Source organism: Rhamphochromis sp. 'chilingali' (assembly GCF_963969265.1).
Source record: "Rhamphochromis sp. 'chilingali' genome assembly, chromosome: 16".
Lineage (NCBI taxonomy): Eukaryota > Metazoa > Chordata > Actinopteri > Cichliformes > Cichlidae > Rhamphochromis > Rhamphochromis sp. 'chilingali'.
Genome location: NC_137943.1, coordinates 11,863,310 through 11,883,850, shown reverse-complemented (window position 1 = coordinate 11,883,850; position 20,541 = coordinate 11,863,310). Strand labels below are relative to the sequence as shown.

The following is a 20,541-nucleotide window of genomic DNA, read 5'->3' as shown; positions in this document are numbered from 1 at the left end:
TAAAAAGAAATATTATTTTTTACTTCAAATATTTACACAATATGCTTTCTAAGCTTTTTGTATGTATTTTATCATTAAAGCTTAAAAATGATAAATAAAAGTCAGAAATGATTATCACTAACGTTTATCGGACAGGCGCGACCACGGACCGGCCTTCAGTGGAATAAAGAGGTCCTAATAGTAGTTTTCGCTAACAAAGCAGGCTCCAAAATGTCGGGAGAGGTGTATCTCCTGTGGCTCCTGTCGCTGTTACAGACGGTGAGTTTATTAACTGTGAGAAATGGCAGCGCTGGCCGCTGTCACAGCTGCTTACAGTGAGTGTGAGCGGCTGCGGGGCTGTTTTTTGGCGATCTTTAGGTTCAGCTTTTAATGAGCCACATCCTGCTGCACCCGGAGCTTCAAACTGACGTGGCTTATCCTGAAAACAGCTCCGAGTCCCGGGGGAAGTGATACCTTTATAATGTGCTTGTTAGATTTTTGCTACTTATTATGTAGTTACTTTTTCGAGTCTTGTGTATTTTTAGGAGAAAGTCGATGACAAAGAGAAGACTTCCGGTGTACTAAATTTACTGTACCTGAGCGCTTCTCAGTGCCGGTGCCGTGCTGAAAAGTGATTGGTAGAATTTCAACTGTTGTAAATGATTTATTTTCTATCAAACATACATCTTATAAATGATATCCAGTCGTTTTGAGCTACAAGGAATATTTCTGTCACAAGGTAGAATCTGCAAGTTTTTATGTGCCCTTTATTTATTTGGGTACAAAAAAGCTTCATTGACATTAGCTGTCTTTTTCTTTGTAGAGAGTGAGATGTAGCCAAGATGGCAGCACAAATAGCAAGAAATATAACATATTTCTATAACGATATTAAAAATGACTGGATTGGTTATAATGTAGATCATAGAGTGGGTACAATAAAGCCGGGTCATAAAGATGCTTGTGCAACAGGTCATTTTATATAGAACTTCCTTCATAGACCCTGTTGACTGCAGTCTATTGAATAATATAAGCAAAAGCCTTTGACATAAAAACACACACAGAATCATTGGAAATGACAATCGTTTGCGCTACAACAGTTTAAAATCTTGTAGTTTATTTAGAAGATAACCTTTCATGCTAAAGTTAAAGGGAGACAATCATCAGAATGAGATCTTCCTCGACCCAAATATGAAAGTGTTTGTGGGGTGGTCGAATGTAAGAGGACACTGATGCGAAAGCGAATCACGTTTTCCTGCCGGGGGCGTCTTCAAGGAAAGCTGACAAAGTTGATTAACAAACAGCAGCCCGGTGGTCTGTTATTCACAGGCTGATTTAAGCAATCTAACCCTGAAATCTTCCACGCAGAAGACTTTTGCTACTTCAGGTTATTGTTATGTGTTTTAAACTGGTGTGTTAGGTTCTTTGGAAATCTCGTTCAAAGGCATCTGGCGTATGAAATGCGTGATTTTATGTTTGTTTCTGTTAGAGTAAATATGCATCATTTACAGTTTAAAATGATTCTTATTTTATCTTATACTGGGGGCTTGGTGGAAACCCCAGTTCATCCTTTGATGATAAAAGCCCGTCCTTTAAGCTAGCTTTCTTCTGATTGGCTGCCCCTCATAAACAAAATGTTTAATCAGCTGGTAGGTGAGCTGCTGTGCTGTAGCCAGAGCTGCTTGCCTTAGACGACCATGTTAGGGCATCCTCGCTTTATGACAGCATACCGAGCCAATAATGGAGAAAAAACCAAACAAACTGAGTGTTTGGAGCAGTGTGAAGCCTGAGCTTGAAAGTACCACACACACTGTCAGGTTGGGTGGTACTCTGTCACGTTAAGGAGACACACAGAAATATAGCATGGGGCAAAAATCATGTGACATAATTTTGCACTACGTAGGAGCTGACAGCAGGGTACAAGAGTTTCTAGCAGAGTTTCCAGTCCATTTCAGAATTCAGTTGAATATTTTATTACTCATTTTTAAGAGTCTGACGCCCACTTAAGTGAACTTTTGAGACCCTACACTTCTATCAGAGCACTGAAGTTTACAAACCATCTGCTCTTGGATATTTCTAGATCCAGGTTTAAAAGCAGAGGCGATAGAACCTTTTCACTGTTGGTTCCTAATCTTTCTAACAACTTACCTTTTCACAAAAGAGCTGCCTGCTCTTCCTATCATTTTCAAACACTTTTAAAAACCCATTTGTTCTTGCTTTGTACCCTGGTTTTTATTCTGCAAACAGTCTTGTGTACTTGTTTTATTAGATTTTTAGTGTGTACACATTGTAGTGACTGTTAAGTGTATATTTTGTATAACCTGTACAGCACTGTAGCGTGTAGCATGTTAATGTGTTTCACTATACAAATATTACACAGATAACTCAATGTTCCCTGAGTGACAGTAGTATTAATACCATTTGAGGTACTCATTTAGATTGTACTTTGGATAAAAGCTACAAATTATAATTGGTGAAGTGTATATACTTTGGTTTTACTCAATAATATAATTCAGCTTTGCCTAGAATAATAATTAATAATATATTTTCCAGTTACATTGATATCTAAATTTGTTTTGAGATGGCATAACTGTCCTAGTACTCTAAAATCTTATATGACAAAGTACTTAATTGTTGCTAATTTGAACTTTTTACTTGTAGTTGTGCCGTTGGAACCTAACACTTCTGTCCTTTATGAAAACATTTGTTTCTTCCTCCCTTTATCGTTGTCCTTGTACCTCCCTACAGCTGTCGGCATACGGTGCCGATCTTTCGTCTGAGGCTTGCAGGGAGCTGGGTTTCTCCAGCAACCTGCTGTGCAGTTCCTGTGACCTGCTCGGGGAGTTCAGCCTCGCCAAGCTCCAGCCTAATTGTCGGCAGTGCTGCCAGCAGGAGGCCCAGATGGACGGGCGCAAGGTAAAGAGAAAAACGGAGGGCTCACGGATCGGGTCGACAGAAAGCAACTGCCTGTCTAGATTAAGGCACAGCGTGCAGTGTGACACAAGGAGATTCAATCAGAGTAGATGAAGTGTAACCACAACTAAGGTTAAATAAAGAGCATATAGTGACATTAAAAAATTCATGTTTCTTAACTGTGGGGGTCTTGAGCTATGAATGAATGCTTAGTTTTAAAGAAGACATTTTGTTCTGTTCCTCAGTTGTTTGCAGAAGGGTTTACAGGACCTCTGTCGAAATGTGTCACGTTTACTGACAGGGTCATGTCCCTCAACGCTCGAACTGCTACTAAAAACAGCCGAGCTTTATCCAGCCTTCCGGTTGACACTGTTTGCAGCTGTGCCACACACAGCTTGTTAGTAGCTGTCCGTCTCAATCTTTCTCAGATGTTCAAAGTCGAGGCTCCTTAACCTCAGCTCGGGGTCGGCGTGTCAGGTGTTACCCTGTCTGTAAGCAGTGAGGGCAAGTTACTGTATGCTCGCTGCCCCGGATATTACAGCTTGCTTGGGAGGACTCTCTGCTGTGCTCTGGCAGATCAACACTGACTTAAGTGATGGTGGAAAAACAATGTAATTTTTCCCTGATTAAGCAGGGCCCCCAGTGCGTGCGTGCGTGCGTGCGTGCGTGCGTGCGTGCGTGCGTGTATGCGGTATCCTAGCAACAGCACCTTGGAAATGTGCAGCACACACCTCATTACACCTCTTGATGATAACTGTGTTTCAGACAGACACTTAGAGCAGAGATTACTCCTCTTCGGCGTTGGAGTGAAAATGTCACTTAGAAGAGCAGTTGCCCATCTCTCGCTGCACTCAGAGGTCTCCGATGGAAACGACGGCGTCACTAAGCACATTTTTATCCTCAGACGGCGACAATTATCTGCCTTAAGAATTCCTTTCAGCATCTCAATTGCCATCAGCGCCGTATTGTTAAAGCCTTCGGACAAATGGCTTACTGCACAGCCTGGTCGATTAGTAAGATTCACTGAGCACGGAGGGCATTTCGCTTACTCATCTTCGAATGTGCTCTTCTCTGCAGACCACCTGGGTGCAGCAGCACTTCAGCTCCTCTGGGTGTGAATGATGTATTACATCTCTGTAGAACAGCTAAACCTTTATGAGAGTGTCTCAGACCTCTGTGGTGCACAATTGATGATGGTAACACTGGAGGCCTTAGTTTCTTGACTTGTGCTTGTTTCCAGCTCGATTTATTATTAAACTACACTAGACCACCTTTAGGAAATTCTCATTTCAAAATAATCCTCTGTCAGAGATTTACAGTTAACAAACAGTCAGGTGAATAAACAACACTGAGACACTTGATACTGATAACGTGCGGCACGGGTGAAACTCAGACAGAGAGTCACCCCGAGCTGCAGTATTCGTTTATTTTTATAGCAGAAGCAGGGTGGGACAAGCATAGCAGTTTCCTTTAATTCTGCATACGTGGGTGTATGTATCACTAAGTGTGTGTGTGCTAATCTCTTTCAGTAAAAGTCACAGGGTCAGCTTCCTGTTTCTACAGAAAGCTGTGTCTGGTGAAATATGTGAACATAAGCATGACATAACATTTGAAGCATAATCAAATAAAACAGTAAAAACTCCGTGACCTCCTCATTTATATACTGCTCAAAAAAGTAAAGGAACATTTTTTTTAAATCCCTGTATAGCATCAAGTCAGTTAAACCTCTGGGATATTGATCTGCTGTTAAGTTGCTGAGGGGGTTGTTAATCAGTTTCAGCTGCTTTGGTGTTAATGAAATTAAGAGACAGGCAGTTACTCTAGGAGGGCTGGACAGGACGGTTAAAGTCCTTACCCCAGCAGCAGGACAGCGGTCTGCTTCTTTGGGCAAGGAGGAACAGGATAAGCACTGCCAAAGCTCCAAAATGACCTCTGGAGTCAAACAACTAGAAACAGACTTCATGAGGCTGTGTAGTCAAATTGGGATTTGCCATAGAGTACCAGAACTGGCACTGGTGCCTGGTGCTTTTCACAGATGAGAGCAGGTTCACCCAGAGCACATGTGAAAGACCTGAAAGGATCTGGAGAAGCCGAGGAGAAAATTTGGTGGTGGGTCAGTGATGGTCTGGGGAGGTAAATCCATGGAGACGGGCAACAGCACCCTGACTGCCATTAGGTATCTGGATGAAATCCTTGTGCTCGTTGTCAGAACTTACGTTGGTGCAGTGGGTCCTGGATTACTCCTAATGCATGACAGTGCCTGACCTCATGTGGGGAAAGTATGCAGGCAGTTCCTGGAAGATGAAGGAACTGATACCACTGATCAGCCCCGCACTCGCCCGACCTAAATCCACCAAAACACCTCTTGGACGTTTTGTTTTGGTCTGACACCACTAAGTTGCTCCTCAGACTGCCCAGGAGCTCTTTGCCACATCATAGTTTCAGTTAGATTTTTGGGGTGTCTTTGAATCTAGCCCTCTGATTGCTGCATTTGATGGAAATGAAAACAAACACATTAGCCAGTCCATATCCAGCAGTATTTGTTTTCTCATTCAGATCTGATGTTTTCAACTTTTAGCTTTAGTTTTCTTGAGAAGTGTATTTTACTGAGCCTCCCTGCAGCCCCTCAGATCATCATCGGTCTGAAACAAGCTATTTTAGCTGTTTTCTTCATTAAAAATCATACTTTACAATACATTGGCTGATTTTTGAACAAGATTCCTGTTGGCTGGTTACGTAGTGTTTGGGGCCCCCACAAAAAAGCTTTTCTTTGCTGGACAAACAGCAAAATGTTCTGAGATCAGCGACTAACTGATTACTCAAAAAGAAGTGTTAGAATCAGGAACGGTCCTGATCATCGTGGAAAATATGGATTATACGTTGGCTGTATATTCCCTGTAAACTTCTAATGTAATCTGTTCAGATGAGATGATTTTTATATTGATCTATCAAAGCTGACCTCTAAGTCAGCTTATTTTGACAGGATAACCATTAGATTAAGACATGCCAGAGGTAAAGTTAAGCTTTTAAAGTCTGATTCTTTCTTTATTTATTCATTTTTAGCTTTGAAATCACTGATGGAGGGGGTGATTAATTAACAACACTTTGAAATGTTAAAGTGCTGCAGTAGGTCTGGATAAAGTAATCCATCATTAGCTTCCCGCTCCCAACCGAGTCGTGACTTTCCACCGATCTTCTGATCTGCCATGTGTGGTAAAATGAAAAGCTTGGAAATTTAATTTAAGCTGTGCCGATGGTTTACAGACACACAGAGGAGGACGGGGAGAGAACAGGAGAGGATCTTAGCCTTGCATGCGTAATTTAATTTGCTGTGCGAACCGGCCAACCAGGCCATTTACCACTCTCCTCCTTGAAAACAACACGCAGAGCGTGGCCTTGAAATACTGCTGTGACACTCCAATTTCCTCTAACTTATTGTGTGTTGGTGCCGGAGGTTTGATTACAAGTGAGCCCTGCACAAACTGCCATCCATCAGCCCCACTCCATATGCACAGGCTCACAGCTTAATGACCCCCAAGGAGTCGCCCGGACACATTTATGAATCAGTCTGCCTGAATCAAATTACTCCTTCGGGCAGACAGTCCATCCCCAGTGGAGCTTCGGTCCTCTCAGACTGTGTGCAGGCGTTAATGTGTTGGGAGGAAATCTCTCGGACTGCCTCATGTTGCGTTTCTCTCTGTGCAGCTCTACGCTGGAGCCATCCTCGAGGTGTGTGGATGAAAACTGGGGAGGTTCCCTCAAGTCCAAGGTGAGTCCTCAGTTGGGGCATCATTACTTTTTTTTGGAACAACAGCTTTAACTGAAACTGATCTTCCTCCGTTGTGTGAGTCTGTGTTTTAATCAGTGGGAGGGACAACAGCACTAAAAAGCCAGCAGGACTGTTTTCAAACAGCCTTTTGAAGCATTTGTTTATCCTTTGTCTCTCCCACATGGAGACGTGTGGTTAAACCTGGTGTCAGGTTGCAGCGGTGTAGACGTCTGGAGCCCCACTTGTGCCATATGCTTGCTTCAGCTGTGTCCCTCCTGTGTTTACAACAGTCTCTTCTGCTGTTAAAAATCTATTTCGGGGATGTTTTGCAGTGGTCACTCATTCCAAACCTCTGAGCTAAAATATAAAGAGTTAACTGACTCATTTGTCTCTTTTTCTCATCAGCTTTTGTTAGGAGTGAGAAGCCAAAGATGTTCAAGGGTCTTCAGATCAAGGTAGCCATGATGAATCGTGTTGCTAATGTACCAGCATTGTTTGCCACAGTAATTATTCTCAGGAGATGTAAACCAGATTATGCTGATCAAATGAGCCTTTCTCGTTCTTCTCCCCGCAGTACGTCAGAGGCTCAGATCCTGTACTAAAGCTTTTGGATGACAACGGGAACATTGCTGAAGAACTCAGCATCCTCAAGTGGAACACAGACAGCGTGGAGGAGTTCCTGAGCGAAAAGTTGGACCGAATATAGACACGAGTTTTATCTTTTTTGTTTTTGTGTTTTTTATAATTTGGAAGACTCAGTTTCCCCAGATTACAAATAATGATTTATTCACTGCTTGTACTTGACTCTAGCTGTGCAGATAGTTTCTCTGTGAGGTCTGTGCCTCCACCTTCAGGTGAGAGGGATTTTGTTTGTGGTGCTCCGACACATTCGTACAAATAGCCATCCATAACTCGTCTGTGATCAGGCTGCTGCTGTAACAGGTGAACTGTTGCAGCTGTTAATCTGATTTCCCACGTTTTAGTCACCACAAATGAAATCTAGTTCATCTGCGTTTTATTAGCTCGTGGCAGAAAAACTCAGGAGACGTGAAAAATTCATCAAAATCTCTCGCCCTGGTTGGGGATTACTAGAGGAGTGAGCAGATATGATTTGTATTTTGTGTGAACTGAGATGTCTTAGTTATTTACCAATTTGTACACAACTTGGCCTTGATAGATGGTTTCTGAATCTCTGATCTGTACGACTGTTTGTTTTTTGTTTTGTTTTTTTGTATCTGAAAATCACGAGTCATCTGGATTTCACCAAACTGCTCACGTGAGAGTGTTCAACAGGATAATGTGAGCTTCAGTTCAGTTTTACTCATTAAGTACTGATCATACATTTAGGTTTGAAACGACCTTGGACATAATGAACTGTATTGTCTGTATGTGGGACTTCCTGTTCCCGTCTGTTTGATATTCTTGTATCATTTTAAATTTTTTTTTTTTTTTTTTTTGAATAATGCTCAGCATTGCGACTGATCGCATTTATAGTCGGAGTGAACAAATTCTAGGTCCTCTCCAAATGCAGATGTCTTTGCAGAGGCACACGTTAGTGAAGAGCTCACAGGAAACCAGTTTTGGGATGTGAAATCTGATGTAAATTTGTGTTTTTCTGCACCATCTGCTTTGAACAGAAACTGCATTTGTTTTTGGAAAGCTTTTTATGTCCAGGTGATGGGTCGAAATATGCAACAATAAACAGAGTCACTGATGATTTTTCTCTCCATGCTCTGTCCTTTCCATTAGACATTTCCATGCCAAGTCATTTGTAGTCACCAAACATCTGACTGTACTGTGGGTGCAGGTTTTAGATTCATAGGTATGACTTTACTGACATCTAGTGGTTATTTATGACATCACATCAGTCCTGTGATGCATTGCCATTTTTAAAAATTTATTTTATCTTTACAAATTGTGTTCTTATTGAATGGCCTTTTTTGTTATTATAAAACTGTAAAAACTTTTTTTTCAGCTGCTAGTTTGGGTTTCAGTAGAGATGTTTCCATGTCAACACCAAAAATAAAGATACAGTTACAGAGCCATTAAAGCTCTGGATACTGGACTGGATCCAGCTGTCTGATGGTTTTTTACAGCAGAACCAGTTGAAGATGGGGCACCAGCACAATGTAGGTGGATTTCAGACAGCCTGAGTCCAGGTGCAGTAAGCTTCTAAGCACTGTTAAAATGAGCTCCAAGATATCTGCCTGGTTGCTTGTGTCAGCTTTAAACTTGCCTGACCTTATTACAGATCTCCCTTTACAACAATACATTTGTTTAGGAAACAGTGATACAGTAGCTGATTTTACCAGGTCTGCCTGTTCCTTGGACTTATCTGCAAAATATACAGCTTTAGTAAAAGTTTCTATACATACGTCATACTTTAAATACCTGCATGTATAGTCAGTAAATGCTTGGAGCGACCACAACCACTTGATGCACATATTTTAGGAATCACTGTTTTATTTTCAGACAGATAATGATTACACAAAACTCAAGTAAAAAAAAGAAGCTTCAGTTACATGCAGCATCTGAGCATCACATAACCACTGTTATGTCCATGTAAAAAAATAATAATATAGCCAAAAACTCTTTCCTTGCACCTGCAGCTGGACAGACGTGAGACACTGCTAACTTCTACTATCAGAAAATAAGAATGCACAATTGAATGCGTATATGAAGCAAATGAAAATAAATCCCCTTATAAGGCAAACTGAACGTGTAAAGCTGGAAACACATTTCTATAGTAAAGTCACTACACGTGTTTACGCTGTGGCTGAGGTTACACATACTGGTGCTCTTTCTTGCCTCCCTCTGAGCGGTGGTCCATCACTTCAGTTTTGTTGTTGGACTGAGGTTTGTACACAACCCCTGGGTAACTGCAAAAGAAACAAATGGCAGGAAAAAATCTGTTGTGAAAATGTTTCTCATGTAAATGAAAAATTGAGGGGGGCATTTGTAGAGAACTGCTCCAGATAAAACTGCAGCAGAAAGTAATTTAAAAACATGATACATCTATGAGGGGACTTACCGTGGTTTCTCATCTTTTATCATCTCTCTGAAAGCGAGAGACTTCAGGATGCCACCAATGAGCAGGACGCCCCCGCCGATCCAGCCAACGAACAGTGCTGGGCCAAATGTGTAACTGGTAAAAAAAAAAGAAGCAGAAAACAAAAAACATTACATTGCACACACACTATAGGAATTATTTGGTGAAATAATTACATGCAAGCAAAACAGCATCATACGTGGTTATTCCTACTCCGCCCATTCCCATGTTCATCCCCTCTCCCATCATTTCTTGTGTGTAGCTGGTGTAGGTGGACGTCCTGAAACTTTCCACAATTTGATTGGCATACACAGAAGCTCCTGCAATGCCACACACACCTGAGAGAAGGAGAAAAACAGGAGCTCAGTGATTTATTTACCTCTGCCACACTCTCAGCTTGGTCAAATACTGCTATAATGACTGCAGTGGATGCTCATATTAAATATGAGGTGTTTTAACTAATGAGGTGCAAATAATTCCTGTGGAGCCCAGACTGATCCAAACTGCATTCTGGGAGCCCATATCAGTTTATTTGACCATTAGATCAAATATACAGTCTGTGCTGTAAATTTCAGATGTCAGATGCAGTTAGCTAGAACTTTAAGAATACTTCCTGCAGTTAAAGTTATCTCCTGGATATGATGAATGTCAATACTTCTTTGCAAATACTGCAGTTTCATGAAAGAAATTATCATAGAAACTGTACAAATTAAAGTAAATACAACAAAAGCACAAGATTACATTAGTGTGAAAGAACCTCAGTAAAATTAAAGCATCACAACATTTGTGCAGCATTGTCCTGTACAAATGTTAAATAAATTACAGCATGGTTGCTTTAAATGTTACAGCAACTTGCTGGCAACACTGTAAGTATTTTACTTACTCTTACAGTGTAGCTCAGTATGGTGTCAGTGGATGGTTTTATATAAAATCAGCCAGGTCTGAGGAAAGTTTACAACCGACCCATTCAGAATCTGCTACTTTTAGTGGTCCCGTAACTTTAACATAATCTAATGAAAGTGTACAAAATTTTAACTTCAGTTCACATATTGTTCCAGTTACAGGCCCTCAAAGTATTTAAGGGTGGGTAGAACTTGGCTCTTTTTAGGTAGCATAAATTTTTTCAGTATATTTGCGTATAAATGATGACACTGGACGCAGCGTGTTCGGGTGATGTGTTCCAACTTTACTCGTAACCCGGAAGCTCCCCCCACACACAGCCTTATGGGAACAGTAGTCTACCGCTACACCTCCTCCTTCTAGCTAAAGACATACTTCATAACGTCTCAAACAGCTCACTAGAACAGAAATGGGGAACATCATGAAACATGAAAATTATACACATCCCTCATTTGTTCACTTACATTTAAACAAAACACATTATTGTAAACATCTCTGACAGCTTAACCCAGCTTTGAATAGGGCATGAATGGATAACTTCAGAGAATTACACATCCAGTCTTTCAGGAGGTCTCACCACTCGACCAGATCTGGTAATAGTCCCTGTTGGTCTGAGGTGGCTCCTATTTCTCCTCAGAAAACCCCTGTCTGTCTCTACCACATAGGATCTGGGAGCACTGGCAGGTCCAACTACTGCTCCGGTAGTTCCTTCCGTGGTAATCCACACTTTCTGTCCTGACGATAGTTCCGGAAGTGGTCTGACTCTATGTCTGCGGTTGTAGTGTTTTGCCTGCTCACGCCTCCCCTCCTCATCTTTTTTTCGAAAAGCCTGTAGGTCAGGCCACCTTGGTACCAGCTTTGCCACAGCCTGTGGCAGCGTGGTCCGCAGGTGTCTCCCCATAAGCAACTGCGCCGGCGAGAGCCCATGTTCCAGTGGGGTGGCCCTGTACGCTAGCAGTGCTCTGGTGTAGTCACAGTCCTTTTTCCACAAGTCTTTAATGGTACGAACAGCGCGTTCTGCCTCCCCGTTGGCTTGGGGGTACCTAGGGCTGCTCGTTTCATGTGCGAACTGGTACTCTTTGGCAAAGTGCTTGAACTGTTCTGATGAAAATTGTGGCCCGTTATCCGATACCACAGTCTCGGCAACACCATGTCTTGCAAAGGCTTCTTTTACAGCATTAATAGTGACCTCTGCAGTTGTGTGTCTCAGTTCAGCTATCTCAATGTACCTTGAGAAAAAATCAATAATCAGCAGGAAGTGTTTCTTTGACCACTCGAACAGATCCATGCCGACTTTTTGCCATGGGCGGTCGGGAACAGGAGTTGCCAGCATTGGTTCACGGCACTGTAACCTATGTTTTTGACATGTTTCGCACCTGTCTACCATTTGACGTATTTGGGTTGAGATGCCCGGCCACCACACAGACTCTTTTGCTCTGGCCCTGCATTTTGAAACGCCCTGGTGGCCTTCATGCAAACGTGACAAAACCTCCGCTCTCATTTGAGGTGGTATCACAAGTCTCTCCCCTTTCATGAGAAGACCATGGACTAGATTGAAGTCCATTCTGTATTGCCAGTATCCCTTTAACTCTGGATCTAGTTTACCTTTTTCTGGCCAGCCTGTCCCACATTGATACACCACCTTTCTACACAGGTCATCCATTTCCTGCGCCAACTTAATCTCCTCCAGCCTTTTATCTGTTGCTGGGAGATGGGAAACTACACCGTCCACGAAAACCTCCACCTCTTTTTCCAGCTGAAGATCCCCAGCAGAAGGAGGCCCTGCCAGCGGTGCTCGTGAGAGAGCATCAGCAGTGACAAGGTTTTTCCCTGGAACATGGACAATGGTGAAAGTAAAGCGCAGCAGCCTGAGGCGGAATCTCAGGATGCGTGGAGGCAGATCATCCAGGCCTCTTGTGCTCAGAAGAGGGACCAGGGGTTTGTGATCTGTGATTAGAGTGAACTGTAAGCCCATGAGGTAAGATGACAGTCGTTCACACGCCCACGTTACAGCTAGTGCCTCCTTTTCTATCTGCGCGTAGCGTTTCTCTGTGTCTGTGAGACCTCTTGAGATATATGTGACCGGTCGCCAGGAGTTGTCAGACTGTTTCTGAGTGAGAACAGCCCCGACACCGTATGGCGATGCATCTGCAGCGACTCGTGTATCTGCTGAGTTGGAGTACTGAGCGAGCACTTCTGGAGAGCTTAATATCCCTTTTAGTCTCCTAAATGCTGTTTCCTGTGGCTCCGCCCATATCCAGTCATTTCTGTCTTTTAGCAGTTCCTTTAATGGTGTGGTGATTGTGGCTAATTGTGGCATAAACTTGGCAAGATAGTTGGCCATGCCCATGAGACGGCGCACATCTTCCACACTCTGAGGCTGCGGCAGCTGCTGGATTGCTGTTATCTTGTTGGGATCAGCCTCAATGCCTGTTGCTGACACTTTGTGTCCCACAAAGATTATTTGACTTTTAGCAAACTCACACTTCTCATTCAGAGTGAGACCCTCCTTATGAAACATTTGGAGCACACAGTGCAACCTCTGGTCGTGCTCCTGCCTGTCTCTGCCGTATACAAGCACATCATCGGCGTGACAAATCACCCCTTCAAAATCTTCCAGCATCTGTGACATTCGCCTTTGGAAATGTTCCGGCGCCGATGCAATGCCAAAAGGAAGGCGGTTGAACTGAAACCTTCCAAAAGGCGTGATGAAGGTAGTGAGTGGCCTTGACTCTGGCGTGAGCGGAATTTGCCAGAATCCAGACCGGGCGTCGAGCTTTGTGAACACTTTAGCATCTTTCATCATCGCTAGTGTTTGATCTACTGCTGGGAGGATGTGTCTTTCTCTTTTGACTACTGTGTTCAGGGGTGTGAGGTCCACACATATTCTGGGGGGCTTTCCTGCTGGTCTGGGGACCACTACCATGCCAGAACACCACTCTGTAGGCTCAGTGACTTTGGAGATAACACCCATTTCTTCCATTCTGTGCAGCTCATTTCTCACTGCATCTCTGAGGGGAAGAGGAACACGTCTTGGGGCAGATAGGGCTATTGGTACAGCTCCTTGCTCTATCTCAATGTGATAAGGCTCCCTCAGCACGCCTAAACCTTTAAAAACGTCTGGGTATGCTGCCCTGAAGTCTGTCACCGATTCCTCTACTGTGCTTACTCTGTACATAAGACCCAGAGCCTCACACGCTGGCCTGCTTAGCAGTGGCTGTACTAGACCTGACACAAGGTAGACGTCTTGAGAAACACTGCGCCCTTTTACTGCTAGCTGTGCCTCGAAGCAGCCTTTAACATTAAGTGGGTTACTGCCCGGCCCTAGTAACTTCTTTCTGGGTCTCTGCAGCTTACCATCCCTGTCTGGACTGTACAAACCCTCTGGAATAGATGTAACATCCGCCCCTGTGTCAAGTTTAAAATATACATTTTCCCCATTTAACTTGACCTTTTGCACCCAGGGCTGTGACCTCCCAGTCTCTACTTCACCCAAGAACACACAATCCTCGCTGTCTGCATCTTTCTGATTTTCTGTCACTTCGCGTAGTGCTGTAGCTTCACTACTGCGACAGACCGCAGCAAAGTGCCCTTTTTTCTGACATTTTCGACACTGTACCTCTTTGGCTGGACATTCTTTCCATGAGTGTTTGTTCTTGCGACCACAGCGGCCACATTCCTTTCCACTTTGTTTGATTGGCTTTTGTTCCTTCTTCTGCCACGTCTGCGTTTTCCCGCGTGTTGTATTTGTCCGTATTGTGTCCATGTTCAGTGTTTTCTCCACTGCCGCGCTGCTGTGAAGTATTGATTGTTGTTTCTTTACCGTTTCGCTCTGCCTAACTTTCTCAATGGCTTTAGCAAGAGCCAACTCTGAGTCCATTTGCAGCAGCTCGGACAGTCTTTTGTCTTTTATGCCAACTACAATTCTGTCCCTTATGAGTTCGTCTTTGAGTGCTCCAAATGCACAATTTTCTGCAAGTTTGTGCACAGCAGTGATGAACGACTCTGTACTTTCCCCTTCCTGTTGCCGTCTGGAGTTAAACTGTGCTCTTTCAAAAATTACGTTGTGTTTTCCTACGTAATGTTTGTCAAATGCCTCTTTGACAGTTGCATATTTCTTTTTATCTGCATCGCACAGTGGTAAAACTGCCAAAACATCATCAGCAGCGTCTCCCATAGCGTACAGGAGTGCATTAACTTGATACTCGTCTGATTTGTTATCAAGAGCAGTTGCAATGCGAAATCTTTCGAACCTTCTGATCCACTTTGGCCATTCGGCAGGATGAGAAAAGTCAAATGTTTCTGGGGGTGTTATTTGTACCGTGGTCGCCATCGTGACGTGTGGATCCCTGGCTTCCTCGCGTTCAGAATCCAAGCTTTCCGGTGCGCCGACCTCGTCTCCTCCTTCCGACATGTGAAGCTCGTGCTCGACCGCGCGCGCGCACGCGCCCTGTTGCTAGCGCCGGTCACAGCCTCGGCCACGCTTCACCTGCTTGCCGGTCTTGTTCGGGTTATCGATGCGAAAACTTCTCTCGCAGTTAACTGCACCGTACTGTACTCGAAAAAGAAGAAGAAGAAAAAAAAACTGTGGAGACCGCCGTTCGCACTTCTGACACCACGTATAAATGATGACACTGGACGCAGCGTGTTCGGGTGATGTGTTCCAACTTTACTCGTAACCCGGAAGCTCCCCCCACACACAGCCTTATGGGAACAGTAGTCTACCGCTACAATTTGAGCCCTCATAACTTCATAAATACACCACATGAATATTTCATGGTTGAAAAAAATCAATAACAAAAACCATTTAAACTCTATTGAAAACTTAAACCAAATGAAAAAAATTAATTTGGGTCAACTTCAAGGGTGGTTCACACAAGCTATCTCATATGAAAGAGCTCCGTTTGACCTTTTTACCTGTTCAGGCCAGGCTCAGCTTCAAGTTGCAATTACTTCTATGTCAAAATAGTTTTCTGTAACAATGATTTTAAGCCATTTGCATTCCTTGAGGGGCCTGTAACTCTGACAATCCTGTTAAAGTTACTGTATAAAAAACAAAAATGGGATATTTCGACAAAGTTTAGGAGAAACATTCACTGATTTGAATGACACCAGTCACAACGGATGTCCCTAATTGTATGACTTTCAGCACAGAGGCCCCGCCCACCTGCCTGTTTGTGAGGGGCATCCAATCGGGTTTTGCAATGTGCAAGATTAAAAAAAAAAGATGATTTTGAACCATTGGTCATACAAAGATACTCTGGGGGTGTCCAATAATAGACCCCCCCCCCCCCCCCCCCCAAAAAAAAAGAAACAAAAAGACAAAAACAATTCAGTTTAGTTTGTACTAGAAAGTTCACAGAGGTAAATAATGACCTGCGATGACGAACATGATGCCAGCAGTGAGGCTCATCTTAGCCTTTGCGCTGTCTGCCATCTTGTTCATTGTGAGGCAGCTCAGGGAAAAGACTGATATCAGCATCCCGAGCACGCTCAGCACCACACCCACTATCATCAGAGCTCGCACCGCCTGGAAGGTACCTGGTGGACAGAAAACACGGAGACCTTAGCGCGTTACATTGACTCTAGTCAACCTAAGACCACTGATGAGTTCAGTTCAAGTCTTATTATGTCAAAAACTGTAGATGGCTTCACAAAAAACACTCAAGGTAGGCTTTTATACTGAAATGACTAATTCTTCAAATACAATGTGTCTAAAGATTTGAAGTGTGTTCTCTTACAGTAGATGTGCTGTTGGGAGGTGCCTTTGCTTGTTGTTTGTTCTGCTTTCTGATAACCGAGTCTGGGCCTGGCCTTTATGATAGAAATGCTAATGCAAACACTAATAGGTGCGGGCCCAACCCTCACAAAAACCAAGGGTTTGATCTCTTTCGGTGACACTTTTTTTGTTTTGTCTTAACTTCCTCTTTACTTAGTTTGAAACGTATCTACATCCTACACGACAGTTCAAAACTTCTACAGACACATTTAAAAACTCAGGTTCATGGCTGATGAACATGGTGAGGTTTTCACCCTATTATTACCAGTAGGGCATTTCACTTCTTAGCACTTTTCCTTTTTTATTTTTCATTTTTGTCCTCACTTCAGTTTTAGTTGGTTTCCAGTTTGGATTTGCTTTTTAAAATGATCATTATTTGTTTGTTTATCCATATGTGTATTTTTTTATTTTAATATTCAGAGTCTTTGTTAAAAGAAAATTTCAAATAAATGTAAACAATAAGTTTTTACAGACATGATAATATACCTGTGAGTCAGGTTTATCAAGTTTTTATGTTGACCAAAATGAGTTTCCGAAGTGCAAAACATGTTTTTTTCCCTACAAGTTCTTCAACCTAATAATTACATTTTACTTTGCAAAGAGTTCAGGGAGGTTTCTAAGTGAGGATGTTAATCAGCCAATGTAGTTCACTTCATTATTTTACAGTTTTGTTTTGTTTGTTTTTTGTTTTTTTACAAATTTGTTGAATGAAAGAGACGCAGAGAGGAAAGCAATCTTTTTCCAATGCTGTTGCTTTTACATGTTTCATCATGGCCGAAATGTTGATGTGAAACAACCTCCTCCTGGGACATTTGAGAGGAAGCATATGTTGGATCTCGACATACGGCCTTGTCCTGAACGTCTCCTGAGCACTCAAGACATTTTAAAATAACCAAATTACAGAATTGCTTCTATGATCAGTGAAAATGTAACATCTCCTTTTAGAGCAGAGACGGAAGAGTGTTCATTTCCTTGTTAAGAAAAACTCCTGCGGCTGTGGCCTTGTCAGTGAGGGAAAAATAATTCCCAGCCTGAATATGTTCAGTGTTTAAGACAACAATGATTTAGACTAATTTGAAAGCAAACAGTCAGTCACCAGATAGGATGTGAAAATTAAGGCTTGAGAGAGCCTCGCCATACCTGAGTAACCCAGAAGGCCGTAGAGCGGGCGGCACTCTGTGAGTCCGGCGGAGGTCGTCTCACAGTCTTGCCACAGACCCTTGTAGGTATAAACGGAGGTCACGACCTGCTCCTGCCTGTCCTTCACGCTCCAGTTGTTCATGGCTGTGGCCGCAATGAGGGCAGCTGCACCGATGAGACCCAAGATGAATCCACCATTTTGCAGAACTGAAGGCGCCATTGTTGTGTGGTGGTTCGGAAGCTGGAAAATATACACCTCGGAGATGCAGTGTGTGTGTAGATTAATAGATACTACTTAAAGTATAGCTGGACATATAACTGAGTGTAGATTAAGGTGTCACAGGTGTGCCGTGTGATGCAGAGAATCAAAATGTGCAAAGAGGTGCTTTGTAGTCATGGTGGTAGTGTGGTGGGTGGAGGAGACTGGGTGTTACCCCTGGGTGATACGGCAGCATGGGTTGGGCTACCAAGTGGTGTGAACGCAGTGGTGATAGGAACACCTGACACCTGAGAAAGAACGTTACTATTCCTGCGAATTACAAACTGTTTGTCAGTCTAGAATCGTTAGTAACTCCCTCACACCAGAAAAAAGTCTGGAAAAACAACGTACAGATACACACAGGTGAGCGGGAACCGATCAGGGTGGCCAAAGATCACCATCAGCTACACAGGAGGACTTAAGAAGTTTAAGAAGATTGCAGGCTCTCCTCTCTCTTGAGCTGCAGTGTCCCTGCTAAAAGTACAGTGAGGAATATTTGATGCATTTCTACCGTGTAATGCTGAACAAATGCACATTTAGACAATAAAGGACACCTTGTTTTTTTCCATTTACACTTCCAAATACAAGAGATTTGCTTGCTGAGCTTTTGTACATGAAGACCAGAGCTCACTGTGAGTTCTCTTTCTTGTATATTGTAGACGTGAAACAATCTTGTACCTCATACAGTTTCCATGATTCTGCTTATCACTTGGTCAACAAACGGGAGAGGAGATAAGTTCCTATTATTCGCTTATCATCACCCTGGCTCACTTTTGCTTAAACACACACACACTTACACACACGGAGTCATGCAGTAGTCAAACATGACTGGACTGGAAAATGTAATTTTGTAATGTTTGCAATGTTTGTCAGTTGCTGTGAAGTGTCTGTGATGTTTTAGTATCTGTTTGTCTTTAGTGTAAGTCTGTAAAACAGCTTATCAGGAGATATAGGTGGTTAGAGCTTAACACAATCGCAACAGTGAAGTAATTATTACAGCTCATGTGTGATGTAAAATATGATTAACAGGGTTGTGAATCACCCCCAGTGACTACAACTACCAGCTTCTGCTTAATATTATTCATCAAACAGAAACTGACCCACTGCTTTACCTGGTTTAACACAGTCTTAATGCAGTTCTAAACATACATATATAGACAGTCCCTCTGAAAACATTTATTATTCCCAATTCAGAGTACAAATCAATCAATCAAACAAAAACAGTCCCACTTAATGAAGCAGATATTCTGTGGAATAACTGTCCAAGTGTGAGAACTAATGAAAACCTGACTGTTTTGGAAAGGGGGGAGGAGACAAGTCTATAACTTCAGCATGTTGGTCCTATGTTATGCATGTCCACTGTATTTAAACTGAAACGATTTTCCTTACAAAAGAGTAACAAATTAGCATCATCACCACCCTCCCCCTTCTCTAAATACTTTTTTTTTACTCTATTTACATGGAATAAGGAGTAATACAGGGACTTTTATAGTTTTTTTTTAATCAATCCGTGATTGAAATATCTGCGCTGACACTTTAATATTTAAATGTGGTCATCTAAGCCTGAGTCTCTAAACGACCTCTTCTTCTTTCTGTGCGCAAACTTTCCCCCTCCTGCCCATGCGTCTTTATGTGTATCCAGTCTGTCACACACTGGAGCTGGGTGAAGCGTACGAGTCCATGCCGCTCTTGGTCATCCCTCCAGGAAAGAGGATATATGCCACCTGGGGTTGTAAAGTAGCTGCAGACCAGGCGCCACAGTTACACGGCATCATGTATCCCGGGCCGGAAGGCGATGGGTGAGTGTGGGTGTGCTGTGCGGGGCAGGGCAGACCCCCAAACCCTCCAGTCTGGTATCCAAAGGTGTGCGCGCTGTAGGGCACGGCGCCTGCGGTCAGAGAGTGCGGTATCTCCGCCATCCGCTGGACAGCTCCGGTGCTGAAATGTGCCACCGGCTCCAGGAGAGAGAATGAGGAAGCAGCGGAGGCGGGAGCCAGGAGAGCTCTGGCTTTATCCCCGGGGACGAGAAAAGAGTCGATGGAAAATCCTTTCAAGTGTTCCGCTGCGTCCCCGAGTAAAGACGGCAACGGGAAAACGAACCGGTCCCTCTTCAGGAGACTCTTAGGTTTGCGCCGGGGTCTGTACTTGTAATCCGGGTGCTCCTTCATGTGCTGAGCCCGCAGTCTCTTGGCCTCGTCGATGTAGGGACGCTTCTCAGAGTCAGAGAGCATTTTCCACTCCGCTCCGAGTCTCTTGCTGATTTCAGAGTTGTGCATCTTCGGGTTTTCCCGGGCCATCTTCCTCCTCTGACCTCTGGACCAAACCATGAAGGCGTTCATAGGTCTCTTGATGTGATCTAAAGGTTTTGCCATCGCAGGGACAGACGCATTAATTAAAACACCTACTGACCGCACTTTAAATTCACCTACTCCTTCAAAAAGCTCATGTTTCTCTAGTGAGTAAAATGGAAAAGTGCGAAGAACTCTCGGGAATAGCCAGAGAAATATTTTAAGCTAACACTAAGTCCAAATTGACTGAAGCGTTTACACAAAGTGGAGCTGAAAACTACATAAAGCCAAAAGCCTGGGCGTATGAATGGAACCAAGAGGAAGCTTGTTATGGAAGATGCTGGGCATGTCATCCTCCTCATCATCACACCACTGTCACGGCGGGCCAAGCCAATGGGAATGAGAGAGCGCACTGTAATCCTCTCACAAAAAAACTGACTGTTAAGGCCTACAACATTTGAGGGGCAC

At 43.3% G+C, this 20,541-nt stretch overlaps 3 protein-coding genes across 3 annotated transcripts; 1 reads left to right on the top strand and 2 right to left on the bottom strand.

Annotated features, from left to right (window-relative positions):
* The first annotated feature begins 102 nt into the window (after window positions 1-102).
* On the top strand, window positions 103-8,375 carry selenof (selenoprotein F). Its single transcript, XM_080907368.1, has 5 exons — window positions 103-258; window positions 2,725-2,892; window positions 6,595-6,658; window positions 7,064-7,113; window positions 7,233-8,375. The coding sequence occupies exons 1-5, from the start codon at window positions 211-213 to the stop codon at window positions 7,362-7,364; spliced, it is 462 nt and encodes a 153-aa protein (XP_080763494.1). The 5' UTR covers window positions 103-210; the 3' UTR covers window positions 7,365-8,375.
* A 748-nt stretch (window positions 8,376-9,123) lies between these two features.
* cldn18 (claudin 18) lies at window positions 9,124-17,746 on the bottom strand (the record flags this gene model as incomplete). Its single annotated transcript, XM_080906613.1, has 5 exons — window positions 9,124-9,537; window positions 9,690-9,803; window positions 9,907-10,045; window positions 15,984-16,148; window positions 17,527-17,746. The coding sequence occupies 5 exons, from the start codon at window positions 17,744-17,746 to the stop codon at window positions 9,441-9,443; spliced, it is 735 nt and encodes a 244-aa protein (XP_080762739.1). The 3' UTR covers window positions 9,124-9,440.
* A 1,685-nt stretch (window positions 17,747-19,431) lies between these two features.
* Window positions 19,432-20,283, bottom strand: LOC308383274 (transcription factor Sox-14-like; the record flags this gene model as incomplete). Its single annotated transcript, XM_080861143.1, has 1 exon — window positions 19,432-20,283. Exon 1 carries the CDS (start codon window positions 20,155-20,157, stop codon window positions 19,432-19,434), a length of 726 nt encoding a protein of 241 aa, XP_080717269.1. The 5' UTR covers window positions 20,158-20,283.
* Between the last annotated feature and the right edge of the window lie 258 nt (window positions 20,284-20,541).